General features: G+C 46.2%; 1 protein-coding gene across 2 annotated transcripts in view; it reads left to right on the forward strand.

The window, feature by feature from the left end:
- Positions 1–21399, forward strand: part of CACNA1I (calcium voltage-gated channel subunit alpha1 I) — a 103681-nt gene that overhangs the window by 21772 nt on the left and 60510 nt on the right. For both annotated transcript variants that reach the window (XM_080392984.1, XM_080392985.1), the window contains exons 3-6: positions 99–196; positions 16675–16834; positions 19085–19400; positions 20072–20164. In XM_080392984.1, the coding sequence (XP_080249110.1) occupies positions 99–196; positions 16675–16834; positions 19085–19400; positions 20072–20164 (667 nt within the window). The remainder of the gene's footprint in view (positions 1–98; positions 197–16674; positions 16835–19084; positions 19401–20071; positions 20165–21399) is intronic.

The raw sequence follows: 21399 nt of genomic DNA on the forward strand, positions 1-21399 counted from the left end.
AGTTCCAGAAACACTTCAAGGAAGAAATGATGACTCTGTAGCTGAAACCATAATTTTGGATTCTTTTAAACTTTCTTTTTCTCTCTCCCTTTCTACAGGATGGTGGAGTACTCTCTGGATCTCCAGAACATTAACTTATCTGCAATCCGTACTGTCCGTGTCCTGAGACCCCTGAAAGCTATCAACCGTGTGCCTAGTAAGTCATGCTTTCCTCTCACACCTGCTTAGCTTGGGTTGTGGGGAGTACGTGATCAGTAAGGCTGTGTGCGGGTGTTCTCTAGGCAGGGTTCAAGAGCAGACTGAGTGAAGGCTGCTGCATGGTGTGTGCAGGCTTTTTCCCATTGTGGGGCCAAGAGGTGTCATTGGATGGGCAGGAAAACTACAGTCTCCCAGCATATCTGCCCTAGTTATCCTTTGTGCAGGGGCAAGCTGATGGTTCAGCAGCTGAAGCTGAACAATGTGCAGTAGAGGAAAGGGTTTTTTTTCTCACTCTTACTGAAGGACAACGCAGGTTTGATAATGTCTGCAGCCTCAAAAAGGTGTGTGTGTGAGATCTGGAGAGGGGTGAGCTGAGGGAAGCAGGGAGAATTGGTTTGCTCAGGCTTTCACACACTCTTCCAGATCCTCTCTGAAAAATTTTCACACCGTTACAGCTTAGGGGCATGTAGCACCAGCTATTCTTTCTCTCCTCCTCACCCTGTGCTTTGTACTCTTGTCTTTTGTGCCAGCTATTTCCCCTGTGAGCTGGTGTGTGTGTATGAGCAGGACTGAGCGCTACTGGGCACAGGGCTCCACCTGAGCCTGGATGTGTCAGCAGCCGAACTGTGCTCACTGGTGCCATTCAGGTCTGAGATGCAGTCCCCAGCTCAGGTCTGCAGGCAAACCAGAGGGGTGTTGCAGCCCTGGGGCATGTGCCACACACACACACTGCTCCCATAGTGGAAGTGGCTCCTCCATAACCTTCGCTTCCTTCCTTCCCAGAAGATGGGGAGAAGACCAGCCTCTTTGCCGTGCTTTGCAGTTTTTATTGGTGCTGAACTGTTTCTTCCCTTCCTTTGCGTCTCTCCAGACACCCCACACCCCCCTTCTCTCAAGTCAGTGTTGTTCTCCCTGCAGTCCTGGAGTGAGTAAGTAGGTGTTGCTGTTGTTACTTAACTGCAGGAGACATCGATGGAGGTGGGTCAGGCTTTGCAGTGGTTGCATCCAGGTGGATGGAAGTGAACTGGTGGGCAGGTTGCATACCGTTGGTATCAGGGTGTTGCAAGAGCACTGAACTCGGCCCGCTGTGTCACTCTGTTTCTGCCTTCCCTGTGCAAAGGCAGCAGCTGCCACATGCAGCCCTGTGAGACTTCAGGCGTTTCTTCTGCCTTGCAGAATGGCAGAAAGTCTCTTTGCTGTTCCCCATAATCTCCCTAATCAGTCTGTCTGCAGTGGCTAAGACCTTGCCAGAGCTCTCCTGATCCTTTTCTCAAGCTCACATACTGCTTTTTCTTTTCCAGATCTGAGGAAGTTTGCACAGGCAATCTCCCCAGTCTGCATCATATGTTTTCCTTGCGTCAAGGTCACTTTCACGATGCCAGCTATTTCTTGAACATGCTATGGAGGAAGATTTCTGGGTCTCTGGCTCCATGCCCGTCTAGAAAGGGGTCTTGAGTAAATGAAAGTAGGGCAACAGGACAAGTGTAATGGTTTTAAACTGTCAGAGGGTAGATTTACATTCAATATTAGAAAGAAATTCTTCACTGTGAGGGTGGTGAGGCACTGGAGCAGGTTGCCCAGAAAAGCTGTGGATGCCCCATCCCTGGCAGTCAAGGCCGGGCTGGATGGGGCTCTGAGCAACCTGGGCTAGTGGAAGGTGTCCCTGCCCATGGCAGGGGGGCTGGAACTCGATGATCGTTAAGGTCTCTTCCATCCCAAACCATTCTATTATTCTGCGATAAAGGTGTGATGGAGGAACAGAGGCACAGTCCTGTGTGCCCAACGTGGCAGGAGGGTGCCAGGCAGAGGAGCAGCTGGTTTGGGCACTGAGTGCCCCCGCTCAGGCAGATAACAGGTCCATCACAGCGTGATAACGATGGGAGCCAAGAACAAATTTTTGGCTATCAACTGTCAGCTAAACAACTACCCCAGCCTGTCTCCATCTCTCTGGTCCTTCTCCAGAGAGGAGAGAGCTGGGATCCAGTTACGGTTCTGGCTGTGGACATGCACAACAGTGGTGGTGGGGCATCTCTTCGGTTAGGAGGTGGCCCAGAGGTCATGCATGGCAGGCTCACCTCTTCCAGGCTGGCTGTGTGAGGGCAGTACCACCTTCACATTATGCAGCCCACTTTCCTCCCTGCTTCATAAGGAGTCCTGTGAGTCTGTGATCAAAGATGACTTTGAGGCTGATCTCTGTTATCAGGGTAGACTTAACCTTGGTGGTGAGTGGGAACATCTCAAATGATATCAAATTGACTCGTGCAGACATCTGTCATGCTAATTGCTGTACACCAGTGGTCAGGAGCAAAGTTTGACTGACAAAGTCGAGGCCTTGTTTTATTTGTTTATCTCCCAGAACAGCTGGAGTTACTCCCCCATCATCAGGAGCTGCCCCAGGAGGGCGGAGTGATGTGAGTGGCATCAGAAAAGACCCACCATGGACCCACTCCATCCATGTGAGGGCATCAGGGATGCTTTTAAACACCTCACCTGACCTTTGCAGAGCACAGGCCGTTGAATTTCTCCTGACTGTCCTGGCCGTGGTGCTGTGCCTATCTGTTTATTTTATCAGTATAAAACTTTACTATGAAATTGATGCTGTTTTAATTCCCACTCTGTGGTTAAACTTCTATGTATCTTTCTCGTTATGTAATTCTGTGGTTATATGCAGAGAACATTTTGGAAGAAAGACATCCTGCCGTTAATTAAAAAAAAGAATTAAAAAAAATCTGATTCCCTGGGAGAGGAAGCACTGACCTGAGGGTTGAAAACTGGTGAAGAGGCTGTAAACAAAGGCTTGTGATAAATGGAATGAGGCTGCATTGGAAAAGGTGCCTAGTGGGGTACAACAAACATAATCAATGGGACCTTTGGCCACAAATCTTTTTTAATGTCTTTTTAAAGTTCTTCATTACTGATCTGAAACAAGAGGGAAGTCTATTAGTGAGATATACTGATGATACCAAGCTGGAGGTGTTGCAGGTGCTAGCAAAGAAAATGGGAAATAAACCAGCAGGAGGCAGAGGGAGATTGATGTCTTGGTGAGAGTGTGAGATATCGGGGGAGGGGCAGGGGAGTTAATCCCAAAGGCAGATATTCAGCCATGTCAGAAGGCTGTGACGGGACAATGTGGCCAGCATTCACTGGTGGCCATTTCAAAGGCTTCCAGTTGGGCACCCAGGTAGGGACTGATTTTCACTGAATAATTGCAATTTATTATCAGGAGAATGGACAAAGTGATTAGGAACCGGAGTGGTTACCGCATGAGTGGAAGAGTGCTGAAGTGGTCTGTCTGTGTAGATATTTAGCACCAAAAGAACAGTAACACTAATAATCAGCCAGTGTTTGAAAAGTCCACATACTGAAGTGAGAAATTTCAGAGCACTTTCATACTATATGAAGCAAAACAAGAAGCAGTGCCAGAAGATTGTGAGGGAGGAAATTCAGAATGACTCTAAGGAAATGGTAGCAACATGGTAGAGGAAGAAGTATCACCTGTTAAATAAGTTAAATTAACTTATAAGTTGGCAGGTGGGCAAGGCTGAAGTTTAAATGCCCAGATTGGCTATGTCTGAATTCTGCTTACCTGTGTTCATTCCTAACATGCTGCTGAAAGCCCTTCCTTACAGTGTGACTTCTGAGGCTTTGAAACAATATCCCACAAGGAGCTGACAAATGCTGTTTGTGTTTGCTGTACGTGTTATGTATAGTATAGAGGATGCATAGACTCTCCTACCTGAATCACGACAGAAGAAGAAAAGGACATCCAGTGTCACCGAAAGGTGGCAAATCTTCATTAAGGAAGAAGTTCTCCACCCAGATCACTATTAGGCTGTAAAACTCGCTGCCTTGGGAAGTCCTTCCATCCCCAAATCAAGTAAGAGGCACTGTGTGAGTGAAGTAAGTAAAATGGGATTGTCCAAGAGATGAGAGCTCACATGGAGACACTTAACAGATTTCAAACCTCCTCACATCAGGGTTGGAGCTGCTCTTTAGCTACTGGTTGCTGGCAATTGATTGTGTTTCTTGCAGTTCTCACCAGGATGTGCTACTGACCATTTTGGATTTCACTTCTGGATGAAGAAGTCTGTGGGTCTGCCCTGCCCGATCATTCCTCCATTCACATGTCATCTTTGAAGTGTACTAGAGAATATGTGAAGTACCCTAGTTTTGTAATACATATCACACTTTCATTAGTATTCCTTCCTGCTTATCTCTTACATTCCTGACTACAGGTCCAGGAATGCTGCCTTTTGGAGTTCTGTTTGAAAATGCACGAAACAAAAAATTAGAGATTGTTCTGGTCCTGTTACCATGTGATTCAATTCCATGGCATTGAGCTGGTGTGACAAGCCCTGTGAGTCCCTGAATAAGTCTAAAGAGGGAAAAAATACCCTCCAGGTCTCTGTTAGAGCTCGTTGCTTTCTGCTCTGGGCATGTCTGTGTCCTGGGCTTGGGGTGAAATTCCACATCTATTTGTTGTTGTTATCCTTTTGTGATTGTGTGGCAGGTTGCTAGGTGAAATGTTGCTGTTTCTGCTAGTTTTTCATTCCCTCTTCTCATGGCAAGGCATAAGGTTTAGAGGGGAGGCTGGTTTTGTTTTATTTCTGCCTGCTTTTGAGCAGGGAGTCTGTAGTAAATTCTGATTATTTGCTTCTGTTACTATGTTTTTTGGCCATTGGGGTAGGAAACGTTTCTTCAGTTTACTCTTTCTTGTCACATTGGTCTTCTGTAAAGAAGAGTCTTTGCATTGTTTGATGTCTTCCAGTTTCCACTTACAATTTAGTAACTGATTCATCATTTGGAAGCAGATTACTTCAGCTGAGCACACTGTGCAGAAGTGAAGGACTCTGTTGCAGTGTTGCGTGGCCACTTTATTGAATAGAAAGTGTATACATGTGCTAATACTTGGTGTGTAAGTGCAGTAATACTTATGTGGAGGTATAGGCGTTAGAAATCTAATGTTATATTCTTATTACTAATTGTGCAGGAAATAGAATTTCAAATTTGTGGGAAGTTCTGCTCTTTCTAAATGTATATTTTCTCAGTCAGAACAAGAATAAGCATTTCCCTTCCATTTTAATATGGTTTTATTGTAATTTTAGGTGGTTTGTTGGGCTTTTTGATTTTTTCCTATACTTCATCATGACCAAGAAGTTTAAAAATCAAAACTCCTCAACCATGCCATTCTAGTATAAAAACACTTTCCACTAAATGTTGTTTCAATAACTATCACAACACTGAAGTGTCTCCACTTCAATGAAATAGTGTTTTTTGCTGGTAAGTGCTGTGTAGGAAAATCTTGGCCTAGATCCATTTTTCTTTATTAATTACTGTTGTTATAGTATCTCCATGGGTCCAGATAGTTTGGAGTTTTCTACCTTTCTTCTACATATCTCAGAGTTATTAACCAAGTCTTGTTAGCTTAATCTTTCTCATGTTTCAGACCAGGTGAGTGAGACCCAGTGAGCGTCACCAACAGACTCAGAAATACAACTGACATCTCCTAACCCTGTGTTCAGCTCACTAGACCCAATCACCAGTATAAAAATAGTCTGAAGCAGTTGAACCCTGGAATGGGAAAAGCAGATGTTTTGTATTTATATGCCTGCCTAAAATCTGTATTCCACACTGAGCTACGTGTGTTTGGTGCTGTAACAGTGTCGAAGACAGAGTGGCCTGGCTACGCATCCCACACTTGGCACAGGGGAAAAGTGATGACATTTACTTCTCTAAATGTGTTTTTGAAGAACTAATTTCACTGATGAGTGTGTGTGAAATTAGCTTCTGACTGAGATATATTAGGCTGTAAAACAGTCTCATTTACAGTTAGATTGGACAAAAAGCAAGCACATTTGACAGGCATGGTCCTGCCCTAGCAGTTGGAAATGCAGAGAGATTATAAAATTCCTCTTCTAAGACCATCTTACAGGGTCTTTGCTTCAGAAGCCACAGTCTTTCTGAAAAAGGACTGTCACTTTCTTGTTCACTTCCAAACACCGGTTCCCTTTCAAAAATGTACTCTTCCATTTGACTCATTTGGAAGTACATTTTTTCCCCTCACGGCTTTATTTGTGAAGTGATAACTGAAACTCAGATACTGTTTTGTTTTCCGAATATTTAAACTTACCGCATCCACAATTCTTCTTATAAGCTGCTCTGTAAATATTTGTTATCGCATCTCAGTGACACACAAACTGTACTTACAACTGCGTGCAAATGCATATATACACAGATTTATCCACATGCAGCCACAGTCCTGAGCAGCTTAGTACAGGGACAGGACTGATGTTCTCTTGCAGCATCCATACACAAAAGTTAAGAGGTCCAAAAGCCCTTTTTGTTCCCTGGTTAGGCTATGTGTGGCTGAAATCCATTCAAAGACGAAGCTGCCAGCTTTCTGTAGGCTCTGTCCCAGGCAGGCAGTGAAAGGGTGGAGAAAAGTCGACAGGGGATGGACTCTACCAATGGGGTCAAGTTCAGTCTATATCCTCCCTTCCCAACCCAAAATCCTAGCCAAGCAGCCTGAGGCACTGAAGAGAGCAGTGTGATTTGTGCCTAGAGCAGGCTGTTAAAAGATGCCTTTCCTCAGAGAGGGGGATGGCTTGGAGGTGGAAACGTAACTCAGAGCTGCACTTTCCTGTATGTGCAGCTTTTTATCAAGTAAGTTGAGCCCTAAATCAGACAGGTGTTTTCAGGATACAGGGAAACAGTGTGAGGGGGAGCAGAGCAACTTGAGGATTAATAGAAAGGAGAGCAGAGAAGGAGCGGGGCTCGAAGGAGAAAGGCACAGGAGGCAAGTGGCAGGGTTTGCGAGGCACAGCACATGAAGGTGTGATGTACCTCTGTGTGTAGGATAATGTGCAGAAAGTGGGGGTGCAGGGAGGGAGAGAAGGGGAGGAAATCAAGACTGAAACAAGGGCAAGGACTAGTATAAAGAAAATCTATTGAGTCTCAGGTACATATGCTGGATGGGTTTGCAGATCAATGCTTCTGGGCTTTTTAAGAGAGAGGGCTGTAATAGACCAACATCTTGTAGGGCTGGAGGAAGTCTTCAGTCACTGAAGACAGGCTCCAGTTTTATTTACTTGTTTTCTGATCTCGGTGCTGTTTTTCACGTGTATTCTACAATGTCCAATATATTGTCATTTGTTGAAATGGATAATCAAAGTAAATTTGGGAGAAAAAACCAACCCAAACCAAAATTGCATCCCTGTGTTAGTATAGTATCACGGCAGGAAGCTGGAGAACGCTCTGAAGTCAGGAAATTTGGACCTGGTAATGCCTTGTTTTGTACCTACGTTGCTTAGATCCTTTTTTTTTTGCAGTCACAGATCATGGGGAAAAGTAATCTTTCCCTCTCTGAACTAGTCTGCTCAATTTCATCATTATTATAAACAACTAGTCAAAAGTCACAAATTGAGTGCTTGTAGGTTGTCAGATGGGTTTAAAATCATGAGATCTAAAAATTAAAAACAAATAATCACAGATTATTTTTATTTTTCCCATGGCTTTCAGATCTTTAGACCTGTGACTCAGATCTTGTAGTCCTCTCCCCCCCCACCCCTAATATTGAGGAATAGAAAATACTTTTTTTTTCTCTCTCTCTCTCTTTTTTTTTTTTTAACTGTGATCTGAGATTGTCAAGTCATAGCAAGATTTCACGCCTAAGGGTCCATGCCAGGCATCCCAAGACTCCTGATAAAAATCACAAGAGTTAGCAGCATTTCAGAGTTTTTGTTTTTGGAAATAAACCAAGCCTGGAAAAAAAAAAATCCACCTCAAACCAAAAATCAGTCATAAAGAGACCTTTGCTGGAATCTTTATTTCTCCCTTCCCCTCTAGGGGAACTGCACAGCCAGAATTTTGAAAATGCTGAGCACCTCGCAGCTCCCATTGTGACAGTTCTGCTGCCTGTTCAAACAAGCTCAGCCTCCAGTGTACGCAGTGCTCTCGAAAGCCTAGCCACCTATTTTGCTGCCTAAATGGAGCTGAGCTGTTTTGCAAAATCTGTCCCATGGGACCTATCGAGCAATGGATACCATGGAAATGTGAGCAATAATGACAGTGTATTATGGGGTGAAAGATAATGTCGTATTACACTAATGCAAATTACACTTTGTGTGTGTGGGCAGGGCAATTTACAACCATAACCTTAAAATTCTTGATCTTTGTGTATTTCAGGCCCAATTCTCCTCTTCGCGCACATTTCACCTAATGTCATGTCACTGCCTGCAGCAGAACGTGATTCATGCTAGTGACAGCGAGGGAAATTAGTTCTCTTAAATCTTAACCAGAAGTTGCATTAACTGTTTTACATAATATTTTGCATTATTCTGTCCTACTTACACAGCGCTAGAGATGTGTAAAGAACTTATGGGTGTTTATAGAACGGAGGCAAGTGGCTCGCAGCCACAACACTGGAGTTACCTTTTGTCCCTGGTGTTGGGTGACTCCTGCAATTCTGAAAGAAAAGCTGGCACTGTATGTTTTTAATAGAGTTTTCACTGAAAGTGAATCCAGTCATCATTGCAGTGATAAATGGGGGAAAAATGAGATGAACAGTGAATGAACAACAGTAGCAGGTGGTAGTAGGTGTTGCTTATTAGATGTTCAGTCTTGGAAAAAAGAACAGAATGACAGCAATCCCCCAGAGAGACACCTCTCTAAGAAATAATCTGACACCTGATGTCACTCTTCAAGACAAGATTACTTAACAGCCCAAAGCTTGCAAGGGGTTAATGGGGTGAGAGAGCAAAGAAAGGGGGCTCCTGACTGAGACCTTTGCCTGCGTTCATTTCTGCTCATGTCACAGATTATGTGGCTACCAGCCATGCTATAGTGGCATGTGCTGAATGTGAGTGCCTGTGGTGGGTGAGCTTTCTGTTGCTCACAATGTTCCTAATAGGGTGCAGCCTGCTTCAGCGCTGGGGTGTCTCCTCCTTTTTGGATCACAGCAAAGCTTGGACTGAGGCCCCTCTTTTTCCAGAGATGTCAGCATTTAGGTGTTGAGGTAAATGCTCTGGATTTTGCCCTTGTTCTTGTGGTCACTGTAACCCTAGAGTGAGGTCTGCAATTAGGAGGTCTCACCTCTGGGCTTGCTTGTTCAAAGCACTTGGCATGGCTCTGGTTTCTGGCCCCTCTCTAGGGCTGGGGAGGCTCCAGCTCAGCAGGGAGGAACTATTTAGTAAACTGAGTCTTGTGCATCTTGGGCAAAGCTGAAAAATATGAGAGCTCAGGACTGCTGTTTAGGCCACCATGTTCTGTGAAAGGCTTGGAAGGTACAACAATAGTATGACCCTTCAAGCCACAGTTCATTTTTGGCATTATTTATGATCTAGTGAAAAGATCATTTTCCATGACCTTGGCGTATATTTCTCATAGCATTCTCCAAAAGTTTTGATTTTGGGTTGGTTTTCTTGCTTTTGACATCTTGATATTATCTTTTTTTTTTTTTTTTTTTTTTTTTTTAAATCCTTTCTGAAGAGATCTTTGCTGTGCTGTGTTGGAAGCTAGGCCTGTTTCTCTGTAGGATTTACTGAAGGTCTCCAGCAAGGAAACGTGGCAACAACTGCCTGCAATGTAAGCCAGGCCAGGGCTCCATGGGACTTGTTGCTATATCCCATGCTAAAGGGAATCACAGTTTTCAAGGTTGCTGACACTTCTGTGTGCTAAGTCTCACTAGGAGGGGTGTATTTTCTTGTGTGTATGACATTAGATGGGCAGGTAGGAAGGAGAACTCTGAGGAATTCAAAATATCAAGATTCAGCCCTGGCTCTGGCAGCTGAGCCACCTTTGGCAGTGCGCTGAGCGTCGTGGCTATGCAGCACCCATGTGTTTGTTTTCTCAACTCTCTCCCAAGGAAAACAGCATGTCATGAGTTTCATTTGCACTCTCTTTTTGGTGGTTGTTTTAGCTGAGTGTGTGTTGGGAGGTGTTGTAAGTGGTATATTTTTCCCCCCTTCTTCCTTTTCTTTTTGATGCTCATATTGCCCTGACCTGATCCATCTAAGGTAGGTGGCTTGTTCTCAGAGTGAAAAGCAGTGAGGTCTGTGCTACTCCCTGGCTCCCAAGGGAATTGTTTCTAAAGCCTCAGAGCAAGCTTGAGAGCACTCTTTCTTTTACATCATTACACTTTAAACCTACTCTGGAGAGTTCTGCTGTCCCAGCAGGGTGAAGTTCTGGCCAACAGCATGTTCCTGGAGCTTTAGTCTCTCTTTTGTCTCCCTCAGGCTTAAGCTGAGGAGTACCTTGAAGATAAGGACTGAGGACACTTAATGCTTGAACTTGTTCAGTGTCCTAAGGGAAGTCACTGCAGCAAGGTGAGGCTTGATGTGCCCATGCTACTGAGAAAATTAACAACAGCTTTTTGTACTGACAGAAGATTTATAAATGCTAGAAGTGTCATGCTTTGATATTTTCTGTGATCAAGCTGAGGAGTGACAAAGATTTTGATAAATGGAGGTTAGGTCATCAACATGCTGTGCAGGATGAGGTGTCTAAGCTGCTCAGAGATGCTACAAAGCAAGTTTTGGGTGTTGGCAAGGCAGGAGTGGGGTGCTGGTGAGAAACTTAGTGGCACTTGTAAACTATGGATCACGCTAACAACCTGCAAGTGCAAAACCCTCAACCCTAAATGTATCCTACAAATGCACTGGGAATCTGACAGCAAGATCAATGGAAAGACTTTGCTTGTGTCTGAACAAGGCCAGCATTTCACATTTGTGTCTGGTGCAGCTTTTCCTTGGCAGCGGAACTGGCTCAAGATCTCTCACTACCTTGTACTGTCAACTAGACCTGTTCTTCTGTAGGGTTCGTTTAATCTGGGTCAGGCCAGCCATCTGGACATGCTCGCTCTTGCATAGGTGCAAAACAGACAGTCTGCAATACGAGTGAGGCTGGCTTTGCAGCTTGAGGAGAAGGCATCTGGAACTGCATACTGCCTTTTCCAGCCAAGCTCCTCTTGCTTACATGTGTGCTTGCAGGAGAGGCCTCAGTTAGGAGGAATGCAGCAAAGGGAAAAAGACCTGAGTGGTGAAGGAAGCTGAACGATGAACTTGGCAGTGCATCTGCTGTTGCATGCACAGCTGATTGGTTTCTCTTTGCAGTAGTTTGCCCCCACATTTTAGCTGATGTAAATGAATGCAATGTGTGAAATGACAGCTAAGCCTCAGATCAGCAAGAGATCAGCAAGGAAGGTCACAAGTTGGAGCACCACCTTGCACTGTGCACACAGACTGAGATTATTTTAACTGCAGGGATTGGCCACAAAAAAAAAAGATGCATCCTCTGTCTGTGCTTTCTGCACAAATACAATCTTATCTGCTGGAATGGTTCCTCAGTTCTGAAAATTCCCGTAAAGGAGCATGCATGGGAAAATCTGGCCAACCCCATGCTAGTTGGGTGGGCTGCCATGTGTCCTGGGGCAGCGGGGGAAGGAAAGAAGGCACGCTTGGACAAGCGGCCTGGCTGAGGGACAGAATGATGCTTCAGTCTCTGCACCCTGCAACATGGCCTGCCAGCCACAGTCACAAGTGCCGATGGGGAAGAGATTTGCTTTTGCTCCAGTTAAAATGACACTTGGTGGCTTGGCCCATGATGCAGATAAGTTGGGTGCTGAGAATTATGTTCTCTTCTGTCTGGTTTACCCTAAGCAAGGTAACGATTGCCTCCAACTTCTGTCTCCTTTTGACTCTGCACTTACTGGCTTTGTCCCTCACTGTAGATCTGGGGAGGACTCAAAAGCCTCAGAGGTAGGTGAGATGTAAGAAACCAGAAAGAACAGGATTTCTTACTCTGTCCTGAGACAATGCCCTGTTTAGATCACGGGGTGATTAGTGCTAGGGAGTGAATCAGCTCAGCTGCTGATTCTTAATCTTGGAAGGAGGTAGGTGTGGAGAAGGCAAAGCAACAGTGATGCCGAGCAGGAGCAGGGGGAGGCAGTGGTACGCCACCAGGCACACCTGCACAGTGCAGCTGGCTCCAGCGGCCTGCAGCTCACCTCCTCCCCAGCCCTGCCCTGGCTGCCACACTTTCTCCAGGGCTGGTGCATGCCAGGCGAATCTGCTTAGCTGTGATGGCCAGGCTAATCGGGGTTGATGGCAAGTGTCTGCAGGGAGCTACGGTCACTGTAGCATCTGCAGAGTTTGTCAGGGTCTCTGGATGCCGTTGGGGCAAGGCAGAGGATTTGCTTTGCCTGAATCCAGAGAGGAGTTCAGGGACTTTGTTTCGTCTTTTGGCTTTGCTCAGCCCTGTGCTTCGCTCTGACAGCTCACTCCCTGGTGTTCCTCTCACCCTCCCACCGCTTCTCCTCCCTGCGATGTACTTCCCCCCACAACATCCACTGCTGTGCTTGTAGCTTTGCTCCCACAGGATATCCTAGCAGGAGTAGCCCTACTGGTGAGGTCCCATCGAGCACTTTTCCCTACCATGGGTGAGGCCAGCAGGGAGGCATTGTCTGAGCATCATTTTATGAGGATACTTCCTTGGATGACCACAGGTGATGCCATTTTGTTTCCTCCTTTCCCCTGGTCACATTGTGAGGGTGAGTGAGGAAGAGAAAAGACCTTTCAGAGCCTACACCTGGCACTCATTAATATTTTATGTTTCTAGCTTTTCTTCCCCTTGAAGAGCAAAACCTTTTTGTATTCGATGCCCTAGGAGCCTGTTGGGTTGCTGAATATTGCTTCATCAATGCTCTCCCTCTCTGCTTTTCCTCCAGACTGCCCACCCCCTTCTCCTTCCTCTTCTCAGGGAACGTCTAGCCTTTTTTCAAAGGCTGCTTCAGGAAAGGTCATTGTCCCATTCATATTCCCTCCTTGCTGTGAGCCAGCATGGCTTCTGCTCTGCCAATGCTAAAGGGCAGACGGGGATGTGGGGAAAGTCAGCAGTGAGGAGGGAGGCCGGGAGACATGTGCATGTACACTGAGAAGCAGTGCAGAGGCAGAGAGGAGATGTAGACACAGTCACAGAAAAGAGGCAAGGGAGCAGGCAGAAGTGGCAGGAGGTAGAAAGGAGGCAGAAGCAGGACTTTGCTAAAGAACTGGCTTTCCAGCACCTTCCAGAAGCTGTCATATGAGATGCACTGGTGTTGCTGTGGATGGGGGCTTGTCTGGTGAAGATCCCTTGGAAAAGAAAGGCATCCCAGTTCTCCAGGGCAGTATGCTCCCAAAGCTGCACTGACAAATATGCCTTCTGCCCATTTCCATTGCCCTGCAGCTGCTTTATAGAGACCTTGTTATCTCAGCCACCAGGGTCTGCAGTAAATGATCACCCTCCAAGGCTTTTCAGCCTTTCTTCCTCTACTTCACACCTTGTGAGTGCTTGAGGAACCAGAGACCATTTGAAACCTGCTCCCAGTCAGGCTGTGCAGACCCTGAAACACGCTGCTCCGTGGCCCTGCCTGAGTGGGGCTCATCCCCTCCCACCCATGAAATCTTTCATTCACCTGGCAGTGAGGGTCCTTCCTTGGAGACCCGCAGCAGATGCCCTAGTGTGGCTGCTGGACCAGCCCATCCCTTCCTGGGTCTGGGGGACTGCAAAGCACCAGCCATGGACAGACCCATGCAGGGCTGCTGGCTTAGGAAGGGACAGGGAGGCTGCGAGGGCTTCCCCCCCAAAGGCCCCATAGTGGCTGGCAGAGGTGCAGGAGGGGCACTGCCAAAATGCCATAGTGGAGGATGGGGCTCAGGGACTCTGACATGGGTATCGCAGGTAGCACAGCGTAGGCAGCAGGGAAGAATAACAATGGAGAGAACTAAGGTACTGAGCTTGTATTTACATGGCCTTTCATCCGTGTGGAAGTAGTAGTTGAAGTACCTCCACTAACTGGATGAACTTAGCAGAGAAAGGCCATTTAATGGGAAACTGCTGCCTCTGGTGAAAAATGGGTTCCCTCTGGTGAAAAATTGTTTTGCAGTTTAGGGCAGGAAGCAAAAGAGCCTTTGTGCAAAGGGAAGTGATGGATTTAGTTTAGAGATGGTTGGCCCATGGGAGAATTGCAGTTGATGTTTGGATGGGTGTAGCTTCAGTGTTTAGCTTTTGGAAGAGCCAATCTCATGTCTACAGTCAGCATCAATGGGTAGAGAAGGATGACTGTTCAACTGGGACTTTTTTTTTTTTTTCAATTGGGTTTCATTTGGACTTGGAAATGGAACCTACCAATGCTGAAATTCTTTGTGATGTGGTACAAACGCCAAGTGCTGGGGCCACTTGCCTGTGGCCACCTGCCTGGCATGGGGCCACCTGCTGGTCCTTGGATTATGGGCCCAGGCACCTCAGAGGGCCCAGCATGAGGGCAATTGCTATGATCTTAGAGCTTTGGATAGCACAGTCCTGTACCATCAGTAGCCCCTCTGAGAGTCAGGATGTTTCCAAAGAAAAGGCAGGCAAGTTTTGCAGGTCACTTTTCTTCTCTTGGAACATGGACAAAATCTATTTTTTCCAAATTCTGACCCAACAAGTGTGTATTCTGTGAAATTCTGGTGGGAATGTCTGTTCTATCTGTTCTGTGTTTCACTGTAAGGGCAGTCTCATTCCTCCAATTACTCCTGCTCTGAGATGGAGCTAGCATCAACTGATCTGTAAAACATCACCCCCTCTTGCAGTGCTGGCTGGCACAGCTTCCCATGTCACTTGGCTCTCCTTAATGTGCTGACCAGGACAGTTTATGGGAACTACCGAGCTTGTGCTGTGAAGCAGCATTAGTGCTGGAAACATGCTGCACTGCAGTTGAGGGTGTGTGGCCTTAAAGCTGAAGCGTTGTGCAGAGCATTGCTCCAGAGCCTGGCAGGTCGCAGTGACAGGCAGCAGGGCACTGTGGCTATGCTGTTGGGCTCTGTGCGGTGACAGATCAGAAAGCTATCGGTGACTCACAGCATGTCCGTGATCCCCAGTGAGTGGCTGGAGCTGTGCCCCTGCACTGCCGAGTTACTGATGTAGTCTAGAAACTGCCTTAACTGGTGACTAGTGATACAGCTGGGCAGTCAGGCAAGCAGGGCTTGGCTGCTGCTCCACAGCCTGGCCTTAGAGCTAATGTGATCACTCCTTGTCCTTCATGATCCCATGTACCCGCTGTTAAGCATCTTCTTCGTGTGCATCACCTACCTGCAAATACCACTCCTGTCTCTCCTACCTCCATCTACCCCCCTGAACATTCCCTCCTGAGCTACAACAGTCTGATGTCCCACACCAGGCACCCTTCTCCCTCTCCCTTCAGTGTGCGCACACCTGCGCGGTCCGGTCCCGCAGGCATCACTTCCCTCCCTCCTCCACAGCGTGAGCAGCCCGGGGAACAGAGATAGTGTAATGCATGGCATTGTGTGGCTAATTACTTGATGCTGGGCACACAAGGGGGATTAACTTGTGCCTCAAAGGGCTGTCAGAGAATCCTAATCTTATCTTCCCCTGCTCTTTCCTCTTCCACTGCCATCAGAAGTAATGAACTGGTTATAAATACTTAATTAGATAATTATTTTCTGGCCTACATGGAACATCTTCAGTGAGGGAACTCCCTGGGCCCCCCGAGGAGGGACCTCTGTGGAGGCAAGGAGAGATGACCACATGAGGTGTTTGCAGAGGGGTAAAGGCGATACGGTGATGATCAGGAGTTCTAGATTTCTGCCAATACCTGGAGAGCAGAGGAAAAGTCATTAGCTCCATGGAGAGATGAGCCTATCCTTACCCCTACTTGTGGCTGTGTGACTTGAAGAGCCAGAGGAGAAAAGAACCCCCATAAATAATGTATTAGGTATTTAAAATTTTTTTAAAGAAAAGGTTTGTGGAAACATTTGCACTGGCCAGGGGTGCTGTGCTGACAGCATTTCAGGCTGTGTTTGTTACTTGAGTGCCCCATCCCAGCTGGGGAGGGAAGACTAACTAAGAGAGGAGAGTACGGTCTCCACGACTGTTCCCTGATGATACTGTAACTAAGGAAACCAATTTATGCCAGTTTATGTGTGCTGGAGAGGTTCATCCCACTAGGCAGGCTGGCCTTTGTCCATCAATGCAATTCTCACAGCGTGCAGTTGTTGAACTGGGATGACTTTCAGTCCGAGCTGTCTAAGGATGGGGCCATTGAGCTGCTGTGCACCTTTGGGATGGTTGTCACTCCATTGCCCTTCAGCAGGGAAGAGGGTGGGAGGGGTAACAGTCAGCTGATGGTACTAGAATTCTCGTTCCCTTTTCTTCTTATTGCTGCAAATGGAGGTCTAGGGTTAAGAGATCACAGCAGCTCTGCTGGCTGCCTGTCAGTAGAGGTTAGGACAAGAAAGGGCAACAATCATAAACCTATCCTGTTTCGGGCAGTAATTAATTTCTGACACTCTGCTTTTATCTTCTTGTGGGTCTTTGTTTTTTTTTTTTTTTTTTTTGTCTCTCTCCTAAATTTTTCTTTCCTTCTCCTTCCCTTCCTTTTCTCCCTGTTTCTATGTCCCTCCATCCCGCACTTGCTCCTTCTGGTTCTCTATCCCCCTGCAGGCATGCGCATCCTTGTGAACTTGCTCCTGGACACTTTGCCCATGCTGGGGAACGTCCTTCTTCTCTGCTTCTTTGTCTTCTTCATCTTCGGCATCATCGGGGTGCAGCTGTGGGCTGGGCTGCTCCGCAACCGCTGTTTCATGGAGGAGAACTTCACAATGTGAGTGCCTGGGAGACAACGTCATCTTCCTTTCTTCCAGGGATATTTCTCTTTCCCCTTCCCTGCTCTCTTGTCTTCTGCTGCCTGGCTTTCTGGGTATTGCTTACTCCAAACAGCTCTAGGGGAATAGTGTGCAGAGCGTTGGCTACATCTTGCAGTGGAAAGGGAGGGAGGGCGAGGGCAGCTGTTTTTTGTCTGTCTTCATGGTCCACAGATGCTCAGACTCATTTGGATTTGGCCAAGGCTCAGGCTAGCATAACTGCCTCCTCCAGCCATGCCTAGGGATTCAAGATGCTGCTCCTACTTCAAGAAAGAGTTGAAAGTGAAACACCAGCCATGCCATTTTTCTATTGAACTTGCTCCCTCTTCAAAACACAACTACCAGAGGAGTCTTACAGAAAGCTGTAGTGCTGACGTGCTGCCTCATGCTTCCAGGGACATCTTTGGCACCTCTGAGATGGAGCTGAGGTCACTGTTTGGACAGTAGTGCGTTCCCTCCGGGGTCTTAGGAAGGACACAGGGAAATTGTTGGAAAATTTCAGAAGTAGAATTGCACATGGGAAGTGCCATGGCGAAGGGACAGAGGGTTGCTGGAAGAGGTGTCCCACAGCTGCATTAGTAGAAGTGAGACCATCAAAGTACAGAATAGCTGCTTGAATGGGACAAAAGAACTGTGGGGAAACATGGGCACACATCTGGCAAAGAGAGCCTGGAGCTAGCACAGATATCGATTACAAATACCTGAGGTTTATTCTGGGGAGGTCAGGGTAGAACCTGCAAAGCATGGCTCTCCTCCCCAAAGGCAGTGGGGTGGAAAAGCTCCTGCCTGCCAGGAATTCTCCGACTACCCTCCCGGGGAGCAGAGCACCAGTTCCAGGGCACAGCTCCTCCTGTTGACTTTCTGGCTTTAGCTGATCTCGGGCTTTAAAATGTCCTCTTAAAACCATATACTAATCCCAGGCGTCCTATCAGTTTAGACTGTTTAAAAAAACCCAAAGCTGTAGATCAGTTTAGACTGATTAAACAATTCTGAAGCTTTAGATCATCTCAAATTGGAAAAAAAAAGGAAGTGTGAAAATACTATCAGCAGAACAGCAGTGGGGTTGGAGAGTCAGAGCTGCTTAAAGCAGCCTTTTACTGTGTTTATATATTCCTTGGGGGAAAATGAATGTTTTGGATGATTGTCCTTTGTATAAATCAGGGTAGTACTACTTTAATGAGTGTAATTACATCCATGCAGAGTTGATGTAACTGAGAAGTCAGTTGGGGCTGCAGCCTGCAAAGTGACAGATACTAGAAATTCTTTGGCTGACCATTACTAGAGAAATGCATTCTGCAGGCACCCAGTCCACCAGTGACGTGGATGCGTTACAACAGATCTTTGTGGTTTAGTCCCGCTTCATTTAGGATAGAGGCTTTCTGTTTTCTTTATCATCAACACCTGTCCTCTTCCAATGACACTTAGTGAAAAAGTCTGCATTCATGCAGTGTGAAAGCTGTGTATTGTAGCACTGCAAGCAATGCACCAGATAAAGTTTAATTGAAAATTTTAAATCTGTACCTTTCACTTCCCTGATCATTAGATCATCTCCAGCTAGGCAAGCACAGATGACTTTAATTATTCATGCATTTGGAAGGTGCTTGCATTATTTAGAAAAAAGCATGTGAACTTGTCATGAAACATTGCACCCATAATGCCAACTGTCAAGGAGGAGTCAAAGTTAAGGTTAAGTCAATTTTAACTTTGCATCTCCTGATTTTTTTAAGGCTTAGCTGTGCAACCTTAATTATGCATGAATTGGATATTTTTTTTAAGTACAGAAGGTTCACTGCCAAATGTTATAAAACATGTCCATCAATGGTTACATACATGAGCACATCACAGTAAAGCCTGATGAACTTCCTTAGTATCACTGCATCTGATTTAGCTTTGATGCTAATGGAGAGTGTGATCAGCATGCAAATCTCTGCCTTCCAGCTTTTCTTCATCTCTGTACAAACAGATTGTGTAATTTGACTTGGGGTGATCTGATGGCAGGCAAAGCTCTGAAAACTGGAGATTCACCCTGGAAATTTCCCATTTTCCAGGACCCCTTTCTTCCCTTCCCTTCTCCTGAGGCAATAAACCTGGAAATCCCTTACCCAGTGCAGTCCCTGTGTCAGGACGGGAGCTCCCATCTCCACTAGTGTCACCCATGGGAAGCTGTCTGTTACACAGACTTCGTTACTGTGGTTTTTTTATCCTTGCAGACAAGGTGATATTGTCCTGCCCCCTTATTACCAACCTGAGGAAGATGATGAGATGCCCTTCATCTGCTCACTGTCAGGAGACAATGGAATTATGGGCTGTCATGAGATACCTCCACTGAAGGAGCGGGGCCATGAATGCTGTTTGGACAAGGATGATTACTATTACTACAGCTCAGTCCGGCAAGAGTTCAACATCAGTGGCATGTGTGTCAACTGGAACCAGTACTACAACGTGTGCCGTACAGGCAATGCCAACCCGCACAAGGGTGCCATCAACTTTGACAACATCGGGTATGCCTGGATTGTGATATTTCAGGTAAGACCGAGTTAGCCAGGATCCTAACAAGGCTCAAGCTATTTTTCTTTTTTCTAACTCAATCTTTCTGTGCTCCCGTGATGGTTTCTGCAGGGTATGATACAGCTGCAGAGAGAAAAAGGCCTTGTAACTACTCTGGCAAGAGAGACAGAGTGCACACTGTGAATGGTATTCCTGAAGATGAGGAGGAACATAGAACTGTTCCAGGCCCTTGCTGAAATAAGCTACACCCTTCAGGCCAACTTGTACCAGTTTTCCCTTGATCCAGATCACTATAGCAAAGCAATTTTTTTTATTCCCAAGACATGTTGCAGATGGGAGCTAAAACCTGTGCCTTTTTCTTTTCCACCGGCTGTACACAGTGTCCAGTCCAAGGGGCACAGAAACCTGCTGCAGGTTTTTCCCCTGCTGTGATCCAGGGAAATGAACTATTTTAATGAAATATTCCTGCTGTGGGCTAGCATGATCTCACAGGCTTTGACAGTGTGCCAGTGTCACCAAGCAGTACCACGCTGATTTCCTGGAATGGAAATTTGGACTCCTTGAAAGGAATTGTTTTTTCTCACCATCCTGGGCTTGCAGCAGCCCTGCCAGTATCTGCTTGTATACACTGAGGAGTGAACTCTGGAAGCCCACTTCTCTCCTGTTTCTCTTGTGGTTTGTCTTTATAGGTTATCACACTGGAAGGGTGGGTGGAGATCATGTACTACGTGATGGATGCCCATTCCTTCTACAATTTCATCTACTTTATCTTGCTGATAATTGTAAGTATAAGACTTGATGACTGTCAGCATTGCAGGCTAAGAGCCTACAAAAGACAGGTGTTAGGTCAGTATAGATACTGCAGAAGCAAACCATTTTACCTGGATTTCTTCTAGGAATCTCAGGAACCCAGCTAGTTGATTTTGACCAAGAGTTGGTGGTAGGATCACACAGTTGTCAGCCAGGTTGTTCTCTTTCAATCAAAAAATATGCTCAGGATTGATTCCTAGAGATATACATGCGCAATGTTGGATAATGTTCTCATCTGCAGATCTTATCTCAAAGTAAATTCCCCAAACCAGTAGGCCCAAAAGTACACAAAACCGTTTCTGCATCTGCCCTCCTACTTGGTCTCTTTACACATTTTAAGCTCTTGGGTTGTTCTTGAGCCATGTTTTATGGCTTTTGGCAGCACTTGGATTTCTCAGATTCAGATTTCGTCAGATTCAGGGTCTGTCACACTGAATTACTTCTTCACTGTGAACAAAAAGGAGCTGCTGCTTTGATAGTGTCAGCAGTCCAGCATAAACTGGCTGTCTGAGATCACTTGTGGCTGGTGGGGATGGAAAAAGAGAAAAATGTCCGTAATGAGAACTTAATAAGCAGTTTATAAGCCCCATAGATTTGTACAAGTGAAGTTTGAAGGTTGCTTTGCTGTAAGGACATTTGTTGTCAGTGCCTGGGAAGAGAGGTGAGAAACGTGGTGCCATTGCCTCTTCCCTTCCTCAAGCCTCCCACACGTAATGCTTTTTTTTTTTTTTTTTTTTTTTTTTTTGGGGGGGGGGGGGGGCTGCGTGCGGGGTGCGGAATATCCTGTTTCTAACGAGGAAGGATTTTGTTTTTATGGAGACTCTTGTGCTTTTCCCACATGGGGACCATAGTCAAGAAGGGAAAGACATAGGATGGATTATAGGAAGTACAAAAACTGTACACGGTACGTGCAATTTAGTTTTAGGTCACTTAGCCAGTAGGGACCTCAGTGTGTATTTCCAAGGCCTACATGCATTTGGATGGGCTGCTGAATGGACCTGGCTAAGACTCTGCTCTTCATTTGTCCCCTGTGTCCATGCGCTCCTAGAAATAGGATCTCTAGAAGCAGTCACCCAATAACAAGACTCACCTGGCACAGGATCTAGTTTAAATTCAAATTGCCATGCAGTGACTTGAGAGCAAACAAACCTTAATCCAGTTTCTAGGAGAAAGACTGCAGCCTGTACGTGTGGGGAGTGGTGCAAGA

The sequence above is a fragment of the Falco punctatus genome, assembly GCF_963210335.1.
Source record: "Falco punctatus genome assembly, chromosome: 6".
Taxonomy (NCBI): Eukaryota; Metazoa; Chordata; class Aves; order Falconiformes; family Falconidae; genus Falco; species Falco punctatus.